At 45.5% G+C, this 27975-nt stretch overlaps 1 protein-coding gene across 1 annotated transcript; it reads right to left on the reverse strand.

Moving 5' to 3' along the window:
• Positions 1–27956, reverse strand: DDB1 (damage specific DNA binding protein 1). Its single transcript, XM_049892139.1, has 27 exons — positions 27711–27956; positions 26209–26357; positions 24836–24952; positions 24269–24490; positions 21379–21493; positions 20176–20273; positions 19339–19497; positions 18617–18700; positions 17931–18047; positions 17285–17387; positions 14434–14509; positions 14230–14338; positions 12627–12805; positions 12380–12543; positions 12194–12301; positions 11838–12045; positions 10831–10926; positions 10603–10714; positions 9521–9644; positions 9001–9165; positions 8170–8264; positions 3498–3668; positions 2992–3101; positions 2569–2738; positions 2265–2367; positions 1082–1205; positions 1–471 (listed from the first exon to the last, which is right to left on the reverse strand). Exons 1-27 carry the CDS (start codon positions 27769–27771, stop codon positions 388–390), a joined length of 3423 nt encoding a protein of 1140 aa, XP_049748096.1. The 5' UTR covers positions 27772–27956; the 3' UTR covers positions 1–387.
• Positions 27957–27975: the final 19 nt, after the last annotated feature.

The following is a 27975-nucleotide window of genomic DNA, read 5'->3' on the forward strand; positions in this document are numbered from 1 at the left end:
CTCCCCACACTCCCAACCTAAATGAAAAGATAGCAGAGGACAACGCATGAGTGAGAAAGAGTAACACACAGCTTCCTTTCGGCCAAAGAGCTGCAAATCCTTCCCTGGAAGGAGGAACACTGGCCAATACCAATCAAGGCTTGGTGGTCCAAGGTGATGGTTGAATCATGTGAGACTGGTGAAAATCCAGGAAGATAAGATTTCACCTTCAGCCCATTCCCAGGTCTCTAGTGAGCTGGTTTTAGTTCTAAGAAATCCCACTTCCACACAGGTGAACTGGGCTTTGAGGCAGCTGGCTCAGGGAAATGTTTCCCATGGCCAAGACAATGGTGGCAGAGGGGAAGGAGGAGCGGGGAGGGCCTGGGAAGGGAGTACACCTGCCCTTGGCTAATGGATCCGAGTTAGCTCTTCCACAACCTTGATCAAGTCATCTGCTGTGGCCTCTCGCTTCATGCCGCTGCCATCATCATACTGCAATGAGGAAAGGAGGAAGCTCTGTGAGGGCCAAGAGGGCACTCTCCTTTACCTGGGAAAGGGGGTGCCTACAGTTTTCAGGGCCATTATCCCCACAAGCTAGAGATATAGGAGGTATACAGTGCCACCAGGCCATGCAGTTCTCCTTTGGGGATACAAGTCAGCAAGGTCGACTGTGGGCAAAGCTGTGTCTTATGATACCACTTGGCAATCATTTCTCCCTCTTTATGGATGGCTCCCCAGAGGCACCTCTCTAGTGAGAAATACTCCAAACTCCAGCACTGTAAAAACTTCTCTTCCCTGAAGGATCCTGACCCCATATCCTACCTTTGGGTCTGCCAGAGGCCCAGATGTGCCCAAATATGCCTTGCTGCCAAAGAACAGGAGTTAACAAAGGTACAGTGCCTGGTACCTGGTGGGTATCTATGAGTCTCACCACATCTCCTTTTCCACCTGCCCATGCAGGTAAAGAAAAGGCCTAGAATGGGCCTTTGTCATCTTGGAATCACAGAGGAGATGCACCCAGAGTTCTGATGGTCTGCTGGCATGCCCTGCCCCAGGATGGACTTGTTTGGCTGGCTCCAGGGCTAAATACAGCAAAGCTTACCTGTAGGTTTGCCACAACCTCCTGCATCTTGGGCCGGCTGATATCCAGGAAACTCTCAATCAAGTCCCCATCAATGAAGCCTGTGGCCGGTTCTGTTTTTCGCTCAGTATGAAAGGATCTCCAAGTGGACAGGCGAGTCAAGGAACGTGCAGTTATGTGTAAATACCCTCCCCTGTTCATCCATCCCTTCCTCTGAGCAGAACTATACAGTGATCGTCAGGATTAAAATAGGAAATGACCGTTTCAACTAACAGTCACATTGCTTTTTGGACATTTTTAGAAATGAAAGAAATGTAAAATTATTACCTAATCCAGTGGATCTCAACTGGGATGGATCTTCAAAATAATGTCTTTAAAAATACGGATGAGACTTTACTAGGCTATAAGCTTGGCCATGTGTGGAGGTTTTTAGAAAGTGCTGCCGGCGAAGCTGATGTCCGCGCCTAATAAGAACCACTTGTCTAAGGCTAACCTCGATGCCTCACAGATGAACGACCTGGGGCTCAGGGAGAAAGGTGGCGTGCCAAGAGTTCGGCTAGGTAGTGAAAACCACATCATCAGCCCGGCTCCCTCCTCCCTGGCTGTAGCTGGGCCACACACTGTCTTCTAACAGGGCCGTAATCTGTCCCACAGCCCCACAGTCAGAAGCCCCTCCTACCTCCTGCCTGGGAAGGGCTCTTTATATCTCCTTTAACGAAGGGAAACTTCCAACAGGGCTTGGGTTCTGGACGTCCAGGGTGGTTGATTCTTGGGCCTCTGGAGCTTTCGGCTTCTTCACTTTTCCCCTCTCCTGGCGAGGGTCCTCAGACACTGCTGCCCTCAACAAGTTTCCTGAAAGGATGCGCTCCTAAGTTGTAATCTAAACTTATTGTTTGACATGCAACAGCAAGAAGGCCAGAGGCAGACACATTTCATAAATGTACCTTTCCAAGATGGATAGCTGAAGCTGGGTGATAGGTACATGGGGTTCATTATACTATGTTCTCTCTACTATTATTTTTGTTTCAAATTTTCCATAAGTTTAAAAAAAGAAAGAAAAGAAAAGCTTGTTTCCCCAAAGGAACCTAGTCAAGACATTTCCTAAATAGACAGCTGCTTCCAAAAGCATCCATCTTAGGGCAACGCAGTTCTCTGCATCTACCAGGATGTGCCTCCTAGCAAGGGGATGCCTCTGGAAGGATATAAGGAGTGCTCAATCTTGCCCACACTTTTGATGACTTTATTGAGTCGATTCTGCATGTCCAACAGGAGGTTGTACCAGCTCTCTGACAGTGAGGTCACCAGCCCTGAAGAAGCGAAGGGGGCAGTTAGCTGCAGAGAGCTCCAGAGCCCAGGGTGACCTTTACCAAGGGCAGCCCAGGAGGCGCAAGCTTGCCGCGGCCTCCTTAGTAAACTGCTAGGCTTTGTCCAACTGCTCTCTCTAGTCCCTCGAATGGTGATCTCAGGAAGGTAGGCCTTTAACGCACCTCTGCATGAGTTAGCCTTACCAATCATGCCGTTGACTGTGCCGAAGAGCACCGAGCCCTGGGTAGGAGTAGAAGTCTCGCCCAGATTCTGCATAACCAGAGAGCCATGGCAAAAGACATTGACAAATTCGCCCAGGTGGAAGAGACCAACCTCCTGAAGGTGTTGCCGCTCCTCATCCGTGGTTGCAGCACTGAAAGGCAGTGTGGGAAACTCACCACTGGGCCTGATAGTAGGCCCATGTGCAGTGGACGCTACATTCTGAGCCCATACACTCCATGGCAAAGAAGCCAGTCTCAAGAGGCCAATTTTGTGGCCTTTGATTCGCTCACTAAAAAGTTTAACCTCTGTGAAGAGGTGTCCCAAACCTGATAAAGAAGCCAACACCCTCATCTGTCCAGGAGCTCCAGCCCTCTCCCACCATTCCCATCCAGCTGGTCACTCACCTATCCTTCTGACACACAAACAAGTTAAAGGCATTTTCAGCCCCCAGGAAATTGTCGTCATCCAAGATTTCCACAGCACTCATCCAGTTGGGATTAAAGTCTCGGGCAATCTTAAACAGACAAGTCAGAATGAGAAAATATGATCAGTTCTGGGCTGGAACTGATTACCTAAGCATGGAATCCAGTTGTAGGACTTATCTTTTTTTTAGCCAGAAGCCACGAGCCTACACTGTAAAAGACACAGCCCTGTGTTTAACAGCCTCAACCCTGGAGAGATTCTCCCCTCAAATCTCTGGCCAGCGAAGCCCATTTGGTTAACAGTACTCCAGAGACAGATTCTGCTCAGAGTTCACGCGGGGATTCTCTACAAGTACTTGATCCAGGCAGGATGCGTGCTCTAGGGAGAACGTTTCTGTCCCCACTGGACTCGATGAGCCGTCACCACCAGGAAAAAACATGCAGGGGTCATGGTTTGATGGAGAAGCCTTCCACCCCACCCCTACTACCTCTTCAAAGTTCCCCTCCATGGGCTTGTAGGCGAGCAGCAGCACTGAGCGCATCAGGTCGCCCACCAGGATGAAGTCACCCTTGGTCTTCAGGTAGAGGGCCATGATGTTGTTGTAGTGATTGCACTCGGTGCGAAGCTCCTTCTCTGTCGTCCACTCGTAAAGCCGCACCTGGGAAGGGTATTGCCTTTCTTACAACCCGAGGGGCCCGAATCCTCTCGGGATGCCTGTTTTTCCCCACTTCTTGTTCCTCTGTCTGCAGCACCATTTGCCAAAGTGCAACGAGATGTGGAATGGTCTTGTGTGGTGCTTCAAGGAACATTTTGTATTCCAGCAGTATATATTTATGAAATACAGAACTATAGCTAGCACATGCAACCACTGATGTAGAGCTTTCCTTTATATAAAGAATCAGAAAACAATGTGCATTGTTTAATGAGAAACTCATTTGCTGTCAACCTTCACCTAAAGTACAATGAAGAAATACATTAAAAAAAAAAAAAAAGAATCAAAAATATATTTAAAAAAAATCTTAACGGTAATGCAGATAATACTATGACATGACTGAAGATGGTCTCTGTGGCTGAAGTTTGGTAAACACAGCACTCTCTCTCTGGAAAGAAAAGATGAGCCTTCGATTTCCTGATCAGAAAGGAATAAGCTCACCTCCCAACAAACTGCTTTTATGAACCGTTCTCACAAACCTGTGCCTTCATGGAACTTTTGATGTGAACCCAAAGGCCAACAGAAACACTGTCAAATAATTAAGGGAATCTAAAGAACTAGATTTAAAGGTTACCGTTCCCATCCCTACCCCAATCCCACCCCCACACAAAAAAACCTGTTTTTCTTCACCACAATGCTTCTTCAGTTACAACCACATTTCCAAAAGAATGAAGATGTTTTATAATCAGCAGACAGATGAAGAGATATTCAGCACTGCCAAGTCTCAAGGAAGAAAGTCTCAACTCTCTCTCTCTCCAGCCTTCCCTTCAGGGTCCACTCACGACCTTTGCACAAATAGCCACTCCCAGATAGAATACAGTAAGCTATGATTTCTCAAGGTGTGTCCAAAGAACCCTAGCTCCCCAGGTATGTACTCCAAGAGTCATTCACAGTCATTACAATGGCTACCACACTCCCATTTCCAGGGACAAGGGTGATTCCAAAGCACCCCCTCTTCAGGTTAAGTCCAGCCTTGCTAGCCTCCACACCAACAACAGTGGGGGTGTGGAGGGGGACCCTGGCAATGAGGACCCCTGCTCCTGCAAGACCCTCCACCCCTCCTTCCCCACACTGTCAGCCTCCCTATCACTACCTGACATGGACATAGCCAAGACCAAGGACAGGACTCTAAAACCCCAAGACTCCTACGCTTACCTCATGAAGTTCTAAACTTCTGCTGTTCAACATGGTAGACTAGCCCCATGTGGCTACTGAACACCTGACGTGGCTAGCTAAGTTGAGATATGCTATAAATGTAAAACACATGCCAGGTTTTAAAGTCTTAGTAGGAAAAAAAATGTAAAATATCTCATTACATGTTGACATGACATATTGGGTATATTGGGTTAAATAAAATGTTATTAAAATGAATCTCACCTACTTCTTTTTACTTTTATTAACATGGCTACTAAAAAATCTGATATTACCTATCTGGCTTCATGGTATTTCTGTAAGCACTGGTCTACACATCCCCTAATCTGACTTCACTTCCCAACCCTCCCACGTCCTGCATCCGTTCACTGTGCCCTTGGGAACACGCAACCTCTTCTATGACCGTTCGGTCCCTTCACCTTCTTACTCCAACGGAAGCGTGGCTTTCATGAGGCCCTCTCAACTGGGCTGCTTTCTCTCCCATCATCCCTCAGACACTGAGACTGGAGGTAGGATCACCCCTTCCATGCATCAACTTGCCCTTTCAGACTTCTGTCCGTCCCTCCTCCCTAAACACCTTAGCGCAGAAGCTCAGGCAGCCAGACTTCACCACCGTTATTACTCCTTGAATAGTCGCCTACACACACACACTCCCATCACTCTCTCCCACAATATTCCTACAGTTCTTGGTGACTTAAATATTCATGAAGAAGACCCTTCCAATACCCTGATCTCTTAGTTTTTTAGACCTCCCCTCCCCCACTTCCCTGGTCCGTTCCTATGGCCATTCTTAAAGCTTGTCATTAAAAATAACTGCAGCTCCTCCATCTCCTGTCCTCATCTCTTCATTCCTCAGTCTATCCCATCATCATTCTCTTACACACACTCAACTCCCTCGCCCCCTCTGTCTCCTTATTATGCTTACCTGACAAAACCCCAACCCTGGTTAAAGTCTAATCTTCAACTACAGCTGGGAAAAAACAACCAACCAGGATGACTGGTCTCACTTTAAACTCAAGACCACTCACTGACAGTGGGCTCGTATACTTCCAAGTAATCATGCATTTTGCTAACCATTCATCTTCTGAGGTCATACCTTCTCCACTATCCTCAAACCTCCAATCTCTCCTCTTCTATCTGCCCTCTGCTATTTTATAGAAGATGGGTGTAACAAAAGAGGATTTCCATACATTTCCACCATCTATTTCCAAATAATTTCCCCTTCTCTGCCATCTGAGGCCAACACTGCACCAGATCCCACCTCCCTCTCGCCTGGTCAAGAACAGGGCTCTAGCAATTCTCTCCTTTAATAGATCGCTCCCATCAGTACATAAACATAGCATAACAGTTCTCAGCTAAAAAATTAAAAAAAAAAAAAACACCTCAAATTCCTAAAAAAACACCAGACTTATTGGACCGGTAGAGTCTGGATGACTCCCTGAAACTATCGTCCTGAGATACTCTTTAAACCTTGAACGAAAACAAGACCCTGGGGTCACCTCTTAGCTAAATAACAGACTGGCTCACAAAATAAAGAATATCCCCTGTGAGTACTGTGCTCCTTAAAAAAAATCATCCATATGAGACCAAACGGTCAATAATTACTTTAAAATAAAGATAAGAAGGTAAGAATTAATGGAACCAAAATGGAAATACTAAAACATTCACGTATTATAAGACTGTAACCGATGTCACTAAAAGATGTGTAGAAAATGTTGAATGGGAACCTAAACTGTTGTGTAAACCGTCACCAAAAACACAATCAAATATTGAGAAATTAAAAAAGGAAAAACAAAAAAACTCTTAACCTGACATGTCCCTCTAGCTCCTGCCCTGTTACTCTCTTCTCCTTTATGCAAAGTTCCTCTAAAGCTGTCCATACTAGCTGTCCTCACCTACTACTCTCCAATTAGGTTTCCATCCCCATCGCACAACCAAAATAGTTCTGGTAAAGGTCACCACCAACTTCCACGCTGCTAAAACCAATGCCCAATGTCACGTCACCTGACCTGTCTGCAGCCTTCACAGTTTACCAATTGCCTCCTGCTGGAGATACTTTCCGCAGCCTCTAGAACAACTGTTCTCTCTCGAGCCTCCTCCTACTTGACTGGTCAGCCCTTCTGTGTCTGCCTGGGTCTGCCTCCTCACCCCAGCTGTGAACACTCCAGGGCGCAGTCTGCAGCTCTCTTCTCCACCCACTCCCAATGACAGGTGGCCTTAGGCGATCTCACCCGGCCTTTTGGCTTTAAATGCCACCCAGTAACTGCCACACTGCAATCTCCAGGCTGGATTTCCTACTTGTCAAATCCCACTAGCTACCTGACATTTCCACTTGGTAGTCACTGACACTTAAAAAAACAAAACAAAACCCAGTTGTCGTCGTGTTAGTTCTGACTCATGGCAAGCCCATGTGTGTCAGAGTAGAACTGTGCCCCGAAGGGCTTTCAATGGCTCATTCCTCCCCCCACCCCCCAAAATAGATGCTCAGGCCTTTCTTCCAAGGTGCCTCTGAGGGGACTCAAATCATCAACCTTTCGGTTAACAGCTAAGCATTTAACCTTCTGTGCCACCCAAGGGCTCCTACTGACATGTAGTATGTCCAAAACCAAACCTCTGGTTTCCTATCCAAGTCTGCTCCTCTTACAACTCCTCCTGTTATCAGTAAATGGCAACCCCAAACTTCTGGATGCTCAGGTCAAAACATGGGGGTTCACGTAACCAAGTCTGACAATTGATTCCGAACTCACAGCTCCACCCTCCATACCTGCTCCTAAAATATGACACACACAGTGCCCATGGGAGAATAAGGGAGACGTGCTCTGTGGATAACAGTGTGCCACCTAAGGTAAAATAACAAGTGGTATGGTAAGAAGGAAACCAAAGTCTCAGAGAAACAACTAGTCAATAGAGTTAATAACATAAGCTATCTATCCTGAGACCAGAAGAACTAGATGGTGCCCGGTTACCACTGTTCACCGTTCTAATCAGGGCCACAACAGATGGACCCTGATAAAACGGAAGAAAAACACAGAACTCATATTCTTGAAAAGTCCAGACTTACTGACCCATTGGAGACTAGAGGACTCCCTGAGACTAACGCCCTGAGATACTCTTTAAACCTTGAACTGAAACAAGCCCGAGGTTACCTTTTAGCAAAACAACAGATTGGCACACAAAATAAAGGTTATTACCCATAAGAGGAGAAGCTCCATTATAAGACCATCCATATGAGAGCAAAAGGTCAATAATTACTCTAAAGCAAAGATGAGAAGATAATAAACGGTATGGGCCTCACCGTGCTGTTGATGCTGGCTAAGAGTTTCCCATTAAATTCCACCATAGAGTATACAGCTCCTTTTACTTCCTTTTCAGCCACAGTCTGTAGTTTTCCTGGGGAAACAAAAGATAACTCTGAGTCTCCATTATGAGCTCATGCTCTACCTAGTCGAATGAATTCTCTGGTTTCCCCTCTGGCTCTAATTCCTACCCCTTCACACCACTCATCTGAAAAGGAGGAAATAAAGAGTCATTATACGTTAGGGCCCATCACCACCTAAGAAAAAAGCCCAAAGGTAATGGGCAAAGATCCAGATGGTCTCCAAGATCTGCTTCCCACTCTGAAGCTGCAGATCTCTTACGATGAAGAGCTTCCAGCTAAGGACCAATTCCATCTCAGCCATCTGATCTGCGCTTTCTGGGCTGACAGCTAGTATTTAGAACCATCTTGGAAGCGGGAGATGAGAAAACATATAGAAACATGAACGCAAAGTGCGGATGCTGGAAAGAGAACTTAAAGGGCTGAGCAAGCAAGTGGAAAACCAATCTAGGATTCTCAACTCTTATTCTGACTACCAGATTCTCTTACCCATCGTTCACCTCTTCCCCTTTTGTTCTGTCTTTCGAAGAGTAAAAAAGGGAGAAACACGAGCTAGATTTCATTTGTGCCTCTCTGTCCACTCACTCCAAAACTCAACCAGACCATCAACAGCTTGAAAAGGAACAGAATGTCTCTTCATAGCAATGAACCCAAGTTCTTTGGCTGCTTAACTGAGCTTTGAAACCAAAAATGGTATGCTTGCTTTCCCAGAATTTCATATCCCCCAGAAGCTGGACGCTGCCCACTTACCATCTGAATACTGAAAGACCACAATACGGCCCTGCTTGGGCTCCGCCTCTTCGGGATACACCATGGCTGTGCCCACAATGAAGTACGTGTTGGGGTCTTTGCCCAACTTGCAGGACACCAGGCTGAGCGCATACTCGTTTTGCAGAAACTGGTGGGCATGAAGTACTAGAAGGAGAGTGGTAGAGAGATGAGAGCTGCCTGACTGATTACACCTCCTGCATCCCCATGCGCACGTAATCCTGTGGGTCTGTAAGGCCCACAGCTCAGCTCCAAGTTCAGGGGTCACAGGGCGTTGCCTCCTGCCACTCCTGTCTCCTAAGACTGTCTGTCCTTCACCAGCCTCCGCTGATGTGAAGACGCCCAACACACTGGACTCACTGCCAGCTAGCAGAGGTCCCACCCCCTCCCTCTTCTCTTCCTAGGATGGTCTGCCACACTATCTGAGCTTGGAATGACCAGAGCCCAGAACACCTAGTTGAAGGAGGATGCAGATGACAATCACAGAAAAGCTCATGTGCACCTTCGAAGGTGTGCTGGTCAATGATAAGGAGGTTGTGCACCTCCACCTCTTCTCCGAAGGAGGTCTCGTGAGGAGCTGTGCTGCTGGAAAACAGCTTGCTGGAGCTGACGCTGCTGGACAGGGCCTGGCAACAGAGAGAATGCCCATCACTCTCGGGGGCTGAGAACATCAGTTCGAAGGGTCAGGTAGGAGCAGGGAACAGAGGCTGGAGTCTGAACCAGGAAAACTCTGCTAATGTTCGAGTTGAGCCTGAACAACAGAGCGCTTCAGGGAGGACATGTGAATCGAGGATAAGGATCAAAACTATGTATGGAATTGACGCTATCAGCCCAAGATATGATAAGAACCTAAGGGTCATTGAAGATCACCAAGACAGTGATGCCTCCAGTCAATCAAACAAAGCTGAAGAGAAACTAAGGTGCCTAATAAAATGACGGGCTCTACCCTTATCAGCAGGATGAGCAGGCGAGCACTTCAAAGAGAAAGAAAAAGTTAAGGACCCTCTACTCTGGATTAAGGGAAGAGGTCCTATCACAGATCCCTGGGAGCAAGAAGGGCAGAGAACGCATGGAAAACAATGGTCAGCTAACACGGCCCTCGGGGCTGTATGTGTAGCTCTAGCCTGTCCTGTTATCACCCTCATCTTACAGATGAGAAAACTCAAGCTTAGACTTGCCCAAAATGACATAGCTAGTCTGTCAGACTCCAAATCCCATTCTCTTACCTACTATGCTACACTTCGCCCAACTACAAATGCTCACCTAGTGCCCAAATTGACGAAAAATGGAACTATTCATCCTGTGAGGCCACAGGGTAACAAAATCCCTAACCGCTACTCTTACTCCCAAACTCTTCTCACCCCTCTAATGCAAGCGCTAAATCCAGCCTATCGTCTGTTTTTGTAAATAAAGACTTACTGGAACACAGCCGTGCCCATTTTGTTTCTCTACTGTCTATGGCAGGGTTGAGTAGCTGTGACTGAGACCACCCAGCCTGCAAAGTTGAATATTTACTCTCTGACCCTTTATAGCGAGTTTGCCAGCACCACTCTACTGGCCTCTTTCTTTGTCTGCTGCCCTCACCTGGGTGCTGGCGCTTGGCCTCAGAGCAGTCGTGCCCCCACTCGTGTCTTGGACTTCGATCCGACTGGAGAGGACCCCGAAGCACTGGGACACTTCCTGATAGCAGATCTTCCTGCAGAACAAGTGTGGGACAACAGTGCCTCTCAGGAGAAGTCCACAGCGCTCTCCCCCGACTCCCAGCTCCCCGCCCTCCGCTCCGCTCTGCAGACTCCCTGGCCTGGCCCTCACCTGGGAGACTCGTAGAGTGGGACCGTGCGGATGTGCAGCTTCTGGATTTCGTCAATGGTGCCGATGGTGAGGGTGCTGTTGTTGGCCAGGGCTAGGCTGGAAAGGAGGGTCTGGGTTTAGAATGAGTACACCCAGAGAAGGAAAGGAGTCTCCAAGGTAACTCCCCCATGAGGAGAAGCAAAACAAGGCAGAATTACACCTTCTTCCAGGCCAGTGGGTCTCAACCCTGACTCTATACTAAAAAGCATTCGAGGAGAGTTAAAAAATGCCGATACTTGGTCCCACTCCCAAGAGATTCTTATTTAAATTGGTCTGGGTAAGCCTAGGCTGAGATTTTTTTTTTCTTAAAGCTTTCCAACAACTAAGGTAATATATCAATGTGTGTGTAAGTTTTTGTATGAGAGACTGACTTGGATTGTAAACTTTCACTTAAAGCACAATAAAAAATAAAACTTTCCAACTAACGCTTATGTGCAGTCAAGATTTAGAATCTAGAACAGTGATTCTTAAACTACAGCGTGCACCTGAATCAGCTGGAGGGCTTGTTAAAACAGACTGCTCAGCCTCTCATCCCAGGGCCTCGGACCCAGCAGAGCTGGGGTGGGGCCGAAGAATTTGCCTTTCTAACGGGATCCCAGTATAGCTGTTGCTGCTGGCCTGGGGCCCACACTTTGAGAACCCCTGCTCCTGAGGAATGCGTAATGATCTCTGAATGAGGGGTTCTGAAACTTGGCTAACCATCTAAATGACTCGAGAAGTTTCCTGAAAATATAGATTCTAGGGCCCCACCCCAGACCTACTGAGTCAGAATCTGAGGATAAAAAAATCTGTATTTTTTAAAAAGCTTCCCAGCTGTGTCTAACAGGTAGCCAGCTTTGAGAGCCTCTGCTCTATACATCCCCCCTCAGTTACTGACTGCCTCTGACATCGGGAAGACGGGGGGCAGGGGCTGAGAGAAACATCTGATGCCCTCAGGCTCTTGCTGAATAAAGAGGAGGTTCGTTCACCTGTCAGGATAGCCATCTGAGTTGAGGGGACACATGTAGTTCACTTCTTTGAGGTTGACATTGGAGAAGACCAATTTGTGGTTGCTGCTGTAGATGACAGTGGGACGGTCAGAGCAAGCAAAGACGTTGGTGGTGGAAAGAGAACGGAAAGTCCTCAATACCGTGGGCTGGGTGCCCAGAGTCACCTTCTTACGGTCGCTCAACAAGCCTACAGAAAGAATGGCATCAGGAGGAGGAAGGAAACAGGACAAAGAGCTAGGTTGTGCCAGCTCAAAAGCCACACCCTGAGGCTAAGAACTCTGTGCAACTCTAATACTGTTTTCCAAAGAGCCCCTCACTCAAAGTGGTCTTCTCACCTGTCTCAATGTTGAGACCAAAGTAGAAAAGCGCCCCATCGCCCAAGGCACAGAGGAGGTAGTGGCTACTCTCAAAGGTGGTCATCAGGATGGAGCGAGGGATGATCTCTGTGAGGAAAAGCTACATTAAGTTCTTCTTCCACATTCCAAACCACATCCCAACCCAGGCCTCCAAAAGACACAGACCTCCACCCAGCATCTCCTTGTGCAGCAGTTCAAACGAGGGCAGTTTCAAGATACGAGCCGAGATGTCTGTCCAAAGCCCAATGGCACAAAGAGGGGACAGCCCGTTGCTGTCCCCTAGTGGGGTGATGTCCAAGCAGGCCACTTCATGTTCCATCTCTGTGTGGCTAAAAAGAGTAGAATATGGCAGAGGAGGGAATCCAAGGATCAAAGAGGTGCCGGGGAGAAAAAACCCAACAGTGACACACACCTGATCTGCCGGAGTTCCTGAGGATGGATCTGCAGGTAGTACAGGGCCCTTCCCACGGCCACCACGACTTGGCTGCTGTTGCAGGAGGCCACACTGACATTCTTGCCCTGAGGCTCCTTCCATTCACTGACCAGAGCTTTGGGTTCTTGGGAGACCAGCCTCACAGATGCTGATGTGATCTGCAGAAAGAAGGTCAGATGTCCCCACGTACCTGCAGGGATCTACTCAGGGGCGGGAGGGTGTACACACTGCCCTGTTTGAGCCCTGAAAGTAAGCTATGTAGGTCCTCTCCTGCCAAATATACTTTCCTCCAAAATCCTGGAATGATTAATTACTACAGATGTCATTTCTAGATAAACCCCTGGAAGAGAATGCCTTAAAGCAGCTTATGTATCGACGGCCAGAAAAAAAGGCTTACTTCCTTCTGAGTAAGGCTTGAAAAACACAACTGCATCCTGCAGGCAGGTATCAGTGGAGTTAGACCCTGCAACCACCAGTCAAGTCGTTTTTCTCAACCGAAACCTTAGACTTCTAAAATGTCAAAGTTCTTTACTGTGTACGAACCATTAAAATTACTTAAAATTCTTTAATAAAGATTACAAAATTATACTGTAATTGCTTTGTAATTTATTTTATCACTGAAAGAAAACAAAAAGCAAACTGATGACAAGGTAATTATTATTTGTCTTACCTACCAGGAATGAGTTTATACCCAAGGATGAAAACCCTTTAGTAATAGTTACGTGTGCTGGGCCCAGTCACCAGATCCAATGCCTTGGTACCTGGGCACCTCCAACGTTGGTCCACAGAGAACCTTCCCTCCAGTTTTCACCAAATCTACCACCACCTACTGGCTAAAGAGAAGACCAGGTGGATGAAAAGACGGAGACAATCCTCAGGCATTCAGGTGCTACACGGACCACTGGCACCACACGCACTCCGGTGAGGTGTGGAGGATGGACAAAAAGCTAAGAGCACCTAAGTCATTCCAAAGTCACAGAGACTGCCAGGGGGTAGGAGGGCGCTCAGAAATCAGACTCTTGTGGCCGACAAGTATCAAAAGGCTCTCTGCCCCTACACGGTAGGCAAATTTAAAATAAGCATCAGAATCAGAGATATGGTTATGGTAATTAATACACGGAAAGTGCTGCCAGTGGTCGTGTATGGCAGGAGCCAATATGACTAATTTTTTTTCTCCTTCATGCTTTTCAGTATTTTCTGAATTTTTACAAATAACCATGTATTACTGTTAAAATGAAGAAAAAAGATGTGTTTCAGAAGACATAATTAGTTATAAACAGGACCCAAAGCATATATATATATACATATATACATATAATATATACGTAAGTTAAATGATCCCAATCTGTGAAAGAAAAAGTGAATAAATACAAAACGCATACACTCCAGAGAAAAAACTAGGTTAAAGAGGAATGACTCCCAAGAGCTGCTACTCCTGAGCGGCAGATTATCAGGTAATTCTAATTTCCTTTTTCCTAGAGTTTCTACCTAATTTTCAGAGCCATAAATAAAGTCTGGTGGAGCTGTGCAGCGCTCCAGGTCCAACAGGAGCCCCCGGAGCCTGCCCCGTCTCAGCTACTACCTGGATAAGCTGCTGCTGAGCCACATTGCCACAGAAGAACGTCTGCTGATCGTCCACGAAGCCCATCAGCTCGGTTTCTTCCACCTCCTCACCGTTTAACATGAGAACTCTGCAACAGAATGGAAGGTCAGGGTCAGTGGGCCAGCTCGCCCACCTCTCAACTTTCACACCAGCACCTGGAGCTCACACCACCCTGATCCTCACCTTGTCTGGCCCACAAAGGAGAGCACCAAAGTGTCATCAGTCTCCCGGTTAGGGTCAGACCGCAATGGCCACAAGCCTGTAACAAGGATCAAGGATTAAGATCCACACCACAGACACACCTGAGGGAGGGGCAGCTGACCACCAGGATAGCAGGGCTCCGGTGTCGGATAGTCCCGAGTGGAAATTCCCACTCGGCCCCTTCCTGGCTTTACGATTCTGAAAAAGTTAGGTATTTTTAAAACTGTTCTGAGCCTGCTTATATTTTTTAATTTAAATTTTTAGTTGGATAATACGTTTCCATGATTTAATATCAAAATTTATTTTTAAAAAAGATACACCGAAGTCTCACTCCATACTCCTCCTTCTGACTCCTGCCCCCAACAGGTGATCGATAAGAGTTTCTTGTTTATCTTTGCAATTTTTCTTTAAGGAAACAGGATAAACACTGTGTTACAAGTAAATACAAACATAAAATGTATTCTATTTCTTTCTTCCTTAGTAATAGATCCTGAAGCCCTTACTGGAACAGAATGGCTCCTTGTTTTCTATGCCTGCACAGTATTTGTGTAAATTCACTTAATTATCAATATTATGGATTATTAATTCATCCCACTGATGGACCCTTTCTTTCCCCCCCAGTATTTTGCTACAACATGCAATGTCACAGCGAATAACCTTGTATTTATGCCATTTTACACACATGAGGGTATGTGGGGTAGATGCCCAGAACTGGAATTGCTGGATAAATCACTAAACACGGCTGTAGTTTTGAGAGATACTGCTGAATTCCCTCCTGGATAGGATGCACGAGCCTGCTTATTTGTTCACACCATTATGTGTTGCCATGCTCTAGGATTTGAGCCAATCTAATAGTGAATGATATCTCCATTTAGTTTTTACTTGCATTTCTCTGATCACAAGCGAGGCCTAAGCTTCTCTTCATGTATTCTGGGGCCATTTACGTATCTCTGTCTGTTATCTGCCCACTCACGTCCTTTGCCAATCTGCGGACAGAAAACTTGTTCATCTTCTTTCTAGGAATTTTTTTTTAAATAATTAGGGCAATTAGGCCTTTGTCTAAAAGAGAAGTACAAATATTTTTTATCTGTCCTGTCATTTTTTTCTGACTTGTGTTATCTGCCATGCAGGAGTGCTATACTTTCAGGCAGCTGAATTTATCAATCTTTATTTTTGGCTTTTGTATTCCTAATCATAGTTAAAAAGATCTTCTTCTCTAAGCCAAAGTTATAAAGGAATTCAGCTTTTTCTTCCAGGTTATGTACAGCTCCATTTTTTACATTTAAATCTTTGATCCATTTGGATTCTAACAATGCACGTATCCTGCGGTATGGATCCAATCTTATTTTTTCCAAATGGCTACCATTATCCCAATACCATTTATTAAAAAGGCCCATCTTTATCTCACTGAATTGAGATGCCACTTCTGCCACACTAAATTCCCACATGTAACTGGGTCTATTTCTGAGCTTGCCCAGTGGACTGTGCCTGTTCATGCTCTAATACCACACTCTTAAATACCTGGTAGGCTAGTCTCTCATGACCCTTTTTAACTTTTCCCGACCATTCTTGCTTCTTCTTTTTTCCATTTGGACTCCGTCTCATCTAAAACCCAAAAAAAACCCAGTGCCGTCCAGTCGATTCCGACTCATAGAGACCCTATAGGACAGAGTAGAACTGCCCCATAGTTTCCAAGGAGCGCCTGGTGGATTCGAACTGCTGACCCTTTGGCTAGCAGCCATAGCACTTAACCACTATGCCACCAGGGTTTCCCTGTCTCATCTAGACCAAGGGAAAAACTTATTGGTATTTCTACTGTTATACGCTAAATGTAAAAATAAGTCAGAGAGAATACGTTTATAATGGTGATTTGAAAGACCTTGGTATATGCGTGTGTGTGTGTATGCGTGTGTGTGTGTGTGTGTTTTTTAATCAATCTATTCTTCCAGTTCTTCAGGAGTATTTTTTAAAGTATTCCTTACATAGGTTTTGCACGTCTTGTTCAATTTACTCCTTGTTATTTTATGTTTTTGTTACCATTATAAATTGCCTTTTTCTCCACTGTACCTTTTGACAGTATTTATGCGAAAACTATTCATTTCTATACATTAATTTTATATTCTGCTTAATGAATTCTCTCGTTTTTAGCTTCCAGTTGATTCTCTTGAGTTCTGTAGCTCTACAATCTTTTCCTTTCTCAATCTCACACCTCCTTCATCTTTTCATATCCTTTTTGATTTGTATTCCGAGTTACTTTGTTTAGATGTTCTCCTATATACAACTTTGGGTTTATTTTATCGTTCAATCTGGTCATCTTTTTCTTATTTTAGGTGAGTTAGACCCATTGACAATAACTGATACGACAGATATTTGTTATCAGTTCAGTCACATTTATTTTAGATTATATTTACCATTCATGTAGTGTAAAAAAATCTTCCACTGCATCGTCTTTCTTTGGTCTTTATTATTACAGTTCTTCAGGAATTCTGGAAGATTTGTATTACTCTCAAAGTTCCCTCAGTCCCCTTTCTTTAGGAATTCTATCAGTTCCCCTATAAACAACGTTACATTGAACATGCAATCTTTTCCTTCCCCACTCCTCTCCTCCACTAAACAACGGTAGCCAGTGGTATTCTTCTTTAAGTTTACTTTTGTACTTTTTAAAATATATTACAAGTTTCTACCACTTGACTCGTCTTTATGACTTTTTTTTAATTCCTCATTTGATCTGCTTTTTTCTAACTCTCAACAGAGTGCCTTCATAACATGTAACAATGTTAAAGGCCAGGGTCACTCAAATAAAACCTGCGCCCCACTTCCAGCAGAAGGGTACCTTTGATGCCCGGCAAGTCAATGCTGGCATGCTCGTGGATTCCTATTCCATTCCGGATGATCCGCAAGGAACCTTCCTTGAAAGCCCCAGAGCACGTGACCAGCTGCAAATAGAGAAAAGGTATCTAAATAACCCCGCAAGACATGGAGGCCATTGGACTGATGCCCACAAAGTGAATAAGCTGTACCTAAACCCAAGGACCCTCACTACAGAATTAGGTTCAATGCAGACTTAGCAGCAGCAAAAGCTCCTACCATTGCTCCGTGCAAGCCTGCTTAGATTCCTGGAACTCTAGCTTAATGGAAAGAGTACAGGATCTGGCATCAGACACACCCACTGTTTATTAGGTGTGTGGCCTTAGACAAGTTACTGAGTCTTTTACAACCCTCAGTTTCCTCACTTGTGAAACGGCCAAGAATCTCTGTCTAACAGGCTGCTTATAAGACTACAGATAATGTCTACAAAGTGCCCGGCAGACCAAGATAGGCACTCAATAAACGGTAGGGTATCCTCGCATGACTGGGATTACTGCGTGAGGCTCTTACAAGTATCTTCAGTGTGTACTTCCCATTCCAGATAAGCAAAGCTAGGTGGACACAGTCTGAGTGGGCAGACTGACTATCCATTCCCAAGATGTCCCCCTTACCTGTCCCTGCCCCTGCCTCTCCAGGTCCACCACACACATGTCCACGATAGGTCCTAAATTGGTAAAGGTTTCCATGGCCACTACATAGGAGCCTTGCTCGTTACTGTCAACATTGAGCTACAAAGAAAGAACAATGTTAGTCCTGGAATTCCCCAACAGACACCACCCCCCAACCCCCCGCAAAGAGGTAGTTATCACCCAAAAGAAACTCTTGATCTTTCTAGTTCTGCCCTTCTTGTGGACCACTGGGTGCTCCTAGAAGGAGACTGTTGACTAAGGAACACAGCTGTCCTACAGGTAGCATATTAACTAGACCAGAGATTAGTAACCTAGTGTCCCTAGCAGTGGATTTTTAAAAATTAATGTAAAATGTGTGTGTGCATTTTTCTGCAGAGTCCAAGATGATCATATTTTAGAAGGGATCCAGTACATCAGGTTACGACCTATCTGAGGATAGGACCTGGGTCTTGTTCACCATTTTATTCACAGCACCTAGCACCTTGCCTGATACCTTGGTTGAATGAACCTTTAGGACAAAGAGCTAATCGGGGCAGGATGTTAAATCAACCAAGCAGAAAGCTGGATGGTAGAGATGCAGATGAACTGGGGAAATTCTGAGAAGCAGCAAACATAGGAGAAATCTGATGAAGCCCCAGCAGTGGAGACAAAAAGAAAAAACTTCTTACCTTCACAAGCTGGGAGTCACCAAGGCGAGACCCGACAAACACAACACCGTTGTCAAGGTATGTCAAACATTCAGCAATTGAAGTCTGGAAGAAAGGCAACAGTGTAGGAGAAATCAGAATGGACTCCACGTGGGATCCAGATACTGGTCTACCCGCCTCGCAGACACCTGCTGAGAAAACTCACAGCTGCAGCCAACATTCAAGATACAGTTCTCCATGTCAAATCCCCAGGTCCCACTAAACAAAATGTTCCTAAATCTCAGAAGTTTGGTACTCTCCATTTAAAACATCCCCCCGCTCAGAAAAAGCTATAATTTATCTTGCAAGTGCTTGCTCCAAATGACAGTTTTAATCCAACAATTCCAGTCTGCACGCACAAAACAATTTTAGATACCTTCAAAATTCACTGCACAAGTCTTCGTGACGTTTTGGACCCTCCTCCCAGAACTGAATACCAGCATTTTGAATTCTAGACTGCATCCCTTCCTGCTTCCCTTCCTTTTTTTTTTTATGACTGAGGTAGTGCCCAGCTGCCCGCAAGATCCTCCTACATCTAACTACTTCAAAAATCAACTTTCACAGCAAGACTGACAGGGTTTACTGCCAGGTGTTAAAATACTTTTAGAAAGTAATATAATCCCCAGAGGTGCAACGTGGGGCCACACGTCTGCAGTCATTAGGCACCTGTGAGAGTGTGGCAGAGGAGTAAGGGCATGCCCTACCTCTCCGAGGAGTTCCACACGGAGATCCTTGAGGCTGACAGTACCGTCCATCTGTTCCTCCTTCTCCAGAAGCAGCATAAAGAGCCGTCCTTCCATGTCTCCCAACAGATAGCGTGAACCATTGGGGTCCACTCGATTGTGGCACACAATTGTGCTTTGCTGCCAACAGGGAGGGAAGAGTCCTTAGAGAGGAAGCTTCTTCCACGATCAAAGGACAAAGCCTACCAGATCACTCCAGCCACTTGACCAGCCAGAACCAAAAAAGCCCAGAAATCTGCTCAGCGAACATTATATGTGTGATAGAAAATTAAAAGCTTTTTAAAGACAGTTTTCTGAGGAGCTCAATATACCTGAAGTGTTTATTCAAACATTTTACTGTACAATAGAAATATAAAGATGTAGAGTGGAAAGCACCCACTGGACTAAATGTTACCAGATTTCGTTATTTAGCGTCAAAACAATTAACATCTAGGGTTTGATTCTATGCGTAATTTCTTAAAAGTCTAGATACTTGTATCATTTTACTTTATATGACTTAAACCTTAAAACATCACATTCTGTAATTTGCAACATTTTTCCCTTCTTATGATTTATTTTAAAGTTGCCCAGTCAATGACCATCTATTATTTCTTAGTTAGCAAACAAGCACTTCGTGAGCAGAAGCCAGGCTCATCTCTCTTTGTACTGCCAATGACCAACACAGTATCTTATATGCGCGGCGAACAGTGTGACAGATAGCTATGAATCTCCTTTTGACAAATGGAGAAAAGCGAAGCAGCAGAGTAAGAACAAAGGAAGAAAACATGGAAGGAAAAAAGAGGAAAGAATGCTGCTCACCTTGATGATAGGAGGGGCGATGGCCAGGTACTTGTCACCGTTGTGATAGGTGATCGATTCCTGTCCAATGATGATAGCCCCTCCGAAGGGCTCTGGGACTGCAGGAGAGAGACGGCAGCATTAGAATGCTCAGCATCTGGGAGGCAGCAAGGACACTGGCCCGGTGATCCCTGAGGCAAGCTTCAAGGTAATCATTATTTTTTAAAACAACACATCAAAGCTCAGAAAAGGGAATCTACTTTTCCTGGATTCCTATCTTTGAAATTTTCGACTGGCCGTTATGTAATCCTGGGAATTTTTTTTATTGCCATTCTTTTGGTGTTTCAGCATTCCTGGGAGTGGAGAGACTACCTAATGGTCTTCCACGTGCCTTCTCCCCATTTTCTCTCCTTTCTAGTTATAAGCTTTTACTCTACTCTGGTTCCATGGCTTAATTTTGCCCCCCCACCCCGCCCCCCCAAATTATCAGGGCCACCATTCAGAGGCGCCAGTTTGTTCTCAAGAGTTTTAAAACCTCTACTTGGTGAGACAGACAATAGAATGTCAGGGGAAGAGTGTAGGACGAGCCGTGAAAAGGCCTGGATTCTAGGCCAGGCTTTGTCCATTAGGTAGGTGCCAGGACAAGTCCCTCTCTCTGGCCCTGTTTCCTCATCAATGAAATAAGCGAGTCAGATTAGATGAGCTCTATTGCTCTTTCAGTTTTTAAATGTTGTTAGCTGCCGATGAGTCAGCCCCTGGCTCATGGCAACCCTGCGTGTGGCAGAGTAGAACTGTCCCATAGGGTCTTCTTGGCTGTCATCTTTACAGAAGCAGTTTGCCAGGCCTTTCTTCCATGGAGCCCGCTTTAAGTTAGCAGCTGACTGCAAACTGCCTGAGCCACCAGGGCTCCTTCTTAAATGTTATGCCCAACAATGAAACTAATTTCCATGTGCCACTCTGCAAGTCAATCCCAGGGTTTTACAGTCAACTCCCATCCCAAATAAAAGCAAGCTACACTTCTTGGGGGAAGTAATAACAGAAAATTCTAAAGATAGAAAATAGAAAAAGAAAGGAAAAACAAAGCACATTTAGGGAGGGGGAACACAAGGAAGTACTGAATAATACGTCTTGACACTGAGAAGAGGAGAAAAGAAGAGGAAAGGAACAAGAACAGGGAACTGGCAGAGAGCTGGGGGAGGCAAGGATCCTAAAACCCCTACCAACCTGCGATCACCATGGAAGCTTCAGCCTCTACGTTTTCCTGTTTCCAAGGGCCCTTATTGAACTCCTTCTCTCGGAGAGACACCTCATAGGTTTTCACGTGCCGCCCCTGAGGGTCCTGGTCGGGAAAGATGGAATAGTTAGTCCTCAGGAAAGGTGAACCTTGGGCTAGAGAGGGTCCTGAAAGGGACCAGCCGACATCTGACAATCAGGGTCCCTTAGGCATGCCAGTCATGTTGGCCTTCCCACCTGATCCATCAGGACACTGATGCCACAGCTGAGCCTCTGACTGGTTTCTAGGTGGAGTGCTGGCATCTGAGGCCTACTGGTTCTCACAACACAACCAGCCAGGAGAGGTTTAAGGAATTAGAAAAACGAATATGTCACATTGCCCTAAGCACTATAATAAATATAAAACACATATATATATACACATATAAGCAAAAAAGCTAGGGGAGAAAAAGCAAACACACTGAGAAGCTAAATATCTCTAAGAAGCTAAAAAAAAATAGTTCTACACAATTCTTACAGGCATGCTGATGGGGCAATAATTGGAAGAGCAGAACATACTGTCCTTAAAGTTGGTCAAAACCTCCAGTCCTGCTATTGTGAACACCACCATCCCCTCCTTTTCCTGAAACATGACTCACGTCAGTCATGGGGCTGCCAAAGTCACCTTTAAGAGGCTACAGGGCAGGGACGGGGAGAAGGGTATATTCAGCCAGCGGCGGATGGCTTTAACAAAGGCCGGACCAGATTCTAAGAGGGTTTGTGGAAGGAATTCAACACTAGGCTTCAGGGCAGGAACCACGTCTTAAACACTGTTACTCCTGAAGCACTCAGTATCCTTCACATTTCTCAAACTGAATTTTTGGCATAAAAAGGAGACAAAGTAATTCTTAGGTGATGGAAAGATTTCCCCATCAATAACTAGGGGACTCAACTTGACAAAAAGTTCAAGCTAGCATTTGGATTCTGGCCTCTGAGACACGCAGAGAAAAATTCACAATTGGCAGCTCTGGGGCTGGAAATACACAGTCATTCTTCAAAAACCAACATCATCATTTTCATGATCTGATACTGATTAAATCGAAGAAGGGAGAGAAATTCTAAGTTTTTACCACAGTTCTGATAATGAATGCAATATAAACAAGATTAAACAAAATCTCCTAACCTAGTTTCCAACCTTACTCAACTGAACTTTATTCCAACCAGCCTCAGAACTATAGCACTTACGATGACACTGAGAAATACACAAAAATGCGTCACTATTTCCAACACATACACGGAAACGTTAAAGCGCCCACACGTATGACATTGAACTAGACTCTCATTTCCTTCCATCGTTTATTCAACCACATGCAAGTAAAATGACCTCACGCTGCATGGCCCTTTGTTAAAATGTGGAGATTCTACCAAGATACAGGCATGTTAGTCTGATACTCCCCAACTCCGCTCCCTGAGCAGGTCTGGCCCAGAGAACAGCTGCCCGGGATCAGCTCTGCTAAGGTTTTAAGCCCAGACTAAAATAGAAGTCAAGAGCCAGCAAGTCATGGCTCCTCAGAAAGTTATAAACATAGAATTACCATGTTGTTGTTAGGTGCCGTCGAGTTGGTTCTGACTCATAGAGACCCTATAGGACAGAGCAGAACTGCCCCACAGAGTTTCCAAGGAGCAGCTGGTAGATTTGAACTGCCAACTTATGCCACCAGGGCTCCCAGAATTACCACAGGACCCAGCAATTCCACTCCTAGGTATATACCCAAAAGACCTGTAAGCAGGGATGCGAACAGAGACTTGAACACCAGTGTTCACTGAAGCATTATTCACAATAGCCAAAAGGCAGAAACAACCCAAATGTCCATCGACAGATGAATGGATACACAAACGTGGTATATACACATGATGACTCAGCCATAAAGAGAAGTGAAGCTCGGATTCGTGCTACAATGTGGATGAACCTTGAAAACACTATGCTTAGTGAAATAATTCAGACACAAAAGGACAAATACTGCATGATCCCACTTCCATGAAATACCAAGAACAGGCAAATGTATGGAGACCAAATTTGCTGGTGGTTACTAGAGGCATTAGGAAAGGGGAAAGAAAAAGTTATTGCTTAAGGGGCTCTGAGTTTCTGTTGGGGTGATGAAAAAACATGGAAATGGGCAGTGGTGATGGTTGCACAACATGGTGAATATAATTAATGCCACTGAACGGTACACATAAAAAACGTTAAAATACCAAATGTTTGGTTATATATAATTTTATCACAATTTTTAAAACAATAACAACAACAAAAAACTCAGCAAGTCACTAGAAAGTTGGTGCTGGATGAAATGTAAATCTCCTTTTAAAGATGCAAAGAAAGCATCACCAAGACATTTACTCTGTGCTTCTACAGGCAGTTTTCAGATCATTTCTCCATAAGTGGTTTTTTTTTTTTAAACTCTGCTAAAATATATACAACATAAAATCTGCCATTTTAACCATTTTTAAATATGCAATTAGTGGCATCAATTACGTTTACAATATTGGGTAACCTTCACCACCTGTAGTTAAGTTTTAATAATCCTCTAATACGCCAGTACGAAACTCAAAGTATAAACTGGGTCACCCTATAAAATCTCCAGCGCCCACAACCAGAGTGTAATCTCAGGATTAAAACCTGCTATAAACCCTAGAGAGCTTCTCGCCTCCACGATATGTACTACTACACTCAAAAGGCAACCAAACTCTGACCCATATCGTTTACGTCATTCAAAACATTTCAAGGCAAATACATCTTAACGCTTTTGCCTACTGCCAAATCTAGACACCCTGATGAGCAAAAACCAACCCCCACTACGCCAAACCAAATCGTTCACAGCCTCCTCTCCTCCGGATCCAGTACCTGGTAGACAAAGCAGATGGTAGGGGCTTGGCAACCGTATAGAAACTTGACGTCGATGACATGCAGCTCCTCCAGGCGGATGTTAAAGGCCTTGAGCTCTTTATTGTCCCGGTCGAGTGGAATAACCTTGAAAAGGCCATCATAGAGTCGCAGACCAATCATCCGGCACTCAGGGTCAATGATGCCGATAATGCCGGTCTCTGAGGGGCGGCCAATCCGGTCCTGAGAGGTAAAACTGGGATTAGGGAGGAACCTGAACACCCGCAGAGTAAGGGGGGACACTGGGCACCACTTTCCCAGGAGCTTTAGTCCTGTATCATCTAAATCCCACCATTTCAGGATACAGAGTGAGGCTGTGGCATCTAATTGACATGCCAGGGAGCCCAAATATTAGTTCATACTTTTTTTGCAAAACCCTGAATCTCAATTAATTATTTCCGGGTTCCTTGAACTAAAACTAAAGAGATCCTTTTCATATAAGTTCAAATACTCAAATCCTTAGTATTTTCTCCTACCATATAAAGGGCTACTTGGTGAACTCTCATTAGCCCAAAGCAGCCACCTCACCTGGACATTGCCATGGGCTCGTGTAATGATGTCAATGCTCTCACCACTCTGCTTATATTCCAGGATGCAGGCGTTGTACTTAGCTGTCAGGATAAACAGCAGGTCCTTGCTCTCCCCCTGGAAACCAACATTATGCTATCAACAGAGGTCCTTTTTAAAACAGGAACACCTGTCTAGCCTTTACGCAACATTCTTTAAGCTTGCCAGAACTTTTCACATTGTTCTCTCCCCACTGAGAAAATCCTCAGTTGCATACATGGTGACTATGTAACTAACATAGTTGTTGTCAGGTGCTGTGCAGTACATTTGGACTCACAGCGGACCGAGATGACAAAGCAGAACTGCCCCGTAGGGTTTTATAGGCTGTAATCTTCACAGAAGCCCCCTAGCTCCACTGAATGGGTTCTAGCCATCAGTCTTTCCACAAGCAGCAGAGTGTTTCCCTGTTGCACCACCAGGGCTCCCGTGACACAAACTAAGTACACACATACCCTAAAGGTACATCCAAAAAGCTGGAACTGAAAAGGATAAGCATCTAGTCCTCTCTTTAATGATTCTCCATCTCCCTGCTCTATGTACAAAGTCTTCATCTATTTCCATCTCAAATCAGTCTTAATCATACTATTCAAATTCTGACAGTTGAATACAATGCCTGCTCTAATTCTCTCCATCAGTATTGGAGAAAGAAAAAAAAAAGAAGTGGGAATAACAATGGAAGCTAAAATGGATCTACAAAGTCTTACTCACTTAACATAGACCCCGAAAAGTTTTTTGTTCAAAGAACTATAATTAAAGCTTTCAACTCGTCGCTTTCTTGTCCAATTCAGTTAAGCCACTGTGAAGCAATGCAGTGGCTACTTGAATGAAAATATTTTAACTACAGTGATAATACTGACAACAATTCTTAACAGTAACTGTGAGTGCTTGCCATGTGCTAAGCCCTATGCTATTGTTTCATGTAATCTTTACAACAACCCAGGGGATTGGATACTATTATGCCCACTTGGCAGATGGAGAAAATGAGGCTCTGAAAGACATCCAAAGTCAAGGAATTAATAAGGAATGATGCCAGGACCGCCCTACTCTAGTCTACCCTTTGACTCACTAAGCAATATGGCAATACACATTTCGAACTGCTTTACTTTCACCTTTCCAAAGAAGTCAACTTGACAAAGTTTTCCCCAGTGAATCTCTCCTTCTACTTCTAGGGAACTCGTTCAAGATTATAAATTGGAATCTGCCATTCAAAGGCAGATGAGAATTTCTTTCCTTAGTCTTTTCCCATCCATCCCCAGCAATGACACAGAACAACGGAAAACAATCTACACCCAACAGTCTTCCCTTTGTTGCTGGGCCCAACCCAGAACACTTACCTTGGGCCTGAAAAGCTCCATGACAGCAATCTTCCCATACATGCCCACCTCCTTGACTGGCCGAAGCCCCTCGGCAGTGACCACATAGATCTCTAATCTTGTGTTTTTGGCAATCAGCAGGTTCAGGTCTTCAGCTGAAGTGAAGTGTCCTGAAAGAACAGATTCCTCTAACCTTTGAAGCCAGGAAAAGGGCCTCCCCAGCAGTGTCTAAATAATCCTCTCACTTTCTGCCTAAATACCTCCAGAATTCTCATTTGCTCGTTTCTCCAGCTCCCTCCATTCACTCCCTTTCTTACCCAACCCAGCACCAGAAAGAGTCTCACTTCATATATTCAACAAGGCCACCTCTCTCATCAGACTAATAAAACTGCATGTTCTTCAACTGACAAATGCCTGTGAAAACCCTTCGGTTGGCTCTGTCCCTCGAATTTCACTTTTCCTATGACAGTGGCAGACTTGTCCTCCAGTTAGCCAATGCTGAAGGAAGTGTCCATCTCTTCCAGTGGTCATTTCAAGTTTACCAAACAGGTCAGGTTTTCATGTGAAGAAAATCCCCAGAGCTTTATATTAAAACATTGTTCTGCCCACAGCCCTTGCACTCCCAGCAATCTACCAATCGTCCCATCTGTGCCTCCAACTCTCCAAACAAAATAGCTTGGTTTTGGAAACACGGCTAAGATTTACATAAACATAAAAGTATGTTGCTGTTGTTACTTGCTGCCAAGTTGGTTCCGACTCATAGCGACCCTGTAAGACAGAGTAGAACTGCCCCCATTGGGCTGCAAAGGAGCAGCTGGTGGATTCAAACTGCTGACCTTTTGGTTGGCAACCAAATTCTTAACCACTGGAAACGTGACTGGGATTTACATAAACATACAATTCTAGGTCTGCATATTACACTGGGAATTTAGGTTTGGGATGATGTTCCCAGGTTGCGGACATGGCTGGACTTCTGTGCCCTTAAGGAGTCATTAAGGCAAACGCAGCATTGGAACGAGCCTTCAAAATTCCCTTCTCCGGGAGCACCCTCCTGTAAACAACAGCCCCAGGCAAAGGTGTGAGCTTCTCCCTAGCAGGATGAGTGTGGACATTTCTCACATTCCTCCACCTCATGCGTCCCCCACATGAAAACCCCCCGATCCAAAAAACCGCCATCACCACTACCCCTTCCTCCGACTACACGAGGCCCATCTCGGTGGCCAAGCAACACCGCACAATCAACTCCCACTTCCCTCTGTCCTGCTAGGTCCGTTCCTGTCCTCGGGGCCAAGTGACCTCTCGGAACGAAAAGGGACCCTCAAGCACAGCTTTTACTGCCCAAAAGGCGGGTGTGGAAACAGTTTCTTCGGAAGTCGGAGGGCCGGGGAAGGTTGCTCGGCCGCCAGCGCCTTCCATTCCCCGGACCCGATCCTGCCCGGCCGCCCCCGAGGCCGCGGGCCTCCCTGGGCCTCGGCTCCCCCAGCCCCCTCCCTCGCCGGGGTCTCCGGCCCTGGCAGCCGTACCGGTCACGCAGCCGTTCACGGCAGTGGGCTTCTGTGCCGTTACCACGTAGTTGTACGACATGTCGAGGCCTGGGGCGGCCCGTCGGGACGCGAGTGCAACGACAGAGAGATGGACTCGTCCAAAGACACAGGAGGCCCCCGCCCGCGCGCAGCGATCTCCACTGCCGCTGCCTCCGCCCCAGAGACACGTTGCAGGCCAGAGCGGCCGGGGCGCGAGGCATCACGGGACGGCCTCACCTGGCCTCTGGAAGACTCGCCGCGCCAG

The sequence above is a fragment of the Elephas maximus genome, chromosome 7 (assembly GCF_024166365.1).
Source record: "Elephas maximus indicus isolate mEleMax1 chromosome 7, mEleMax1 primary haplotype, whole genome shotgun sequence".
In the NCBI taxonomy this organism is placed as follows: Eukaryota; Metazoa; Chordata; class Mammalia; order Proboscidea; family Elephantidae; genus Elephas; species Elephas maximus.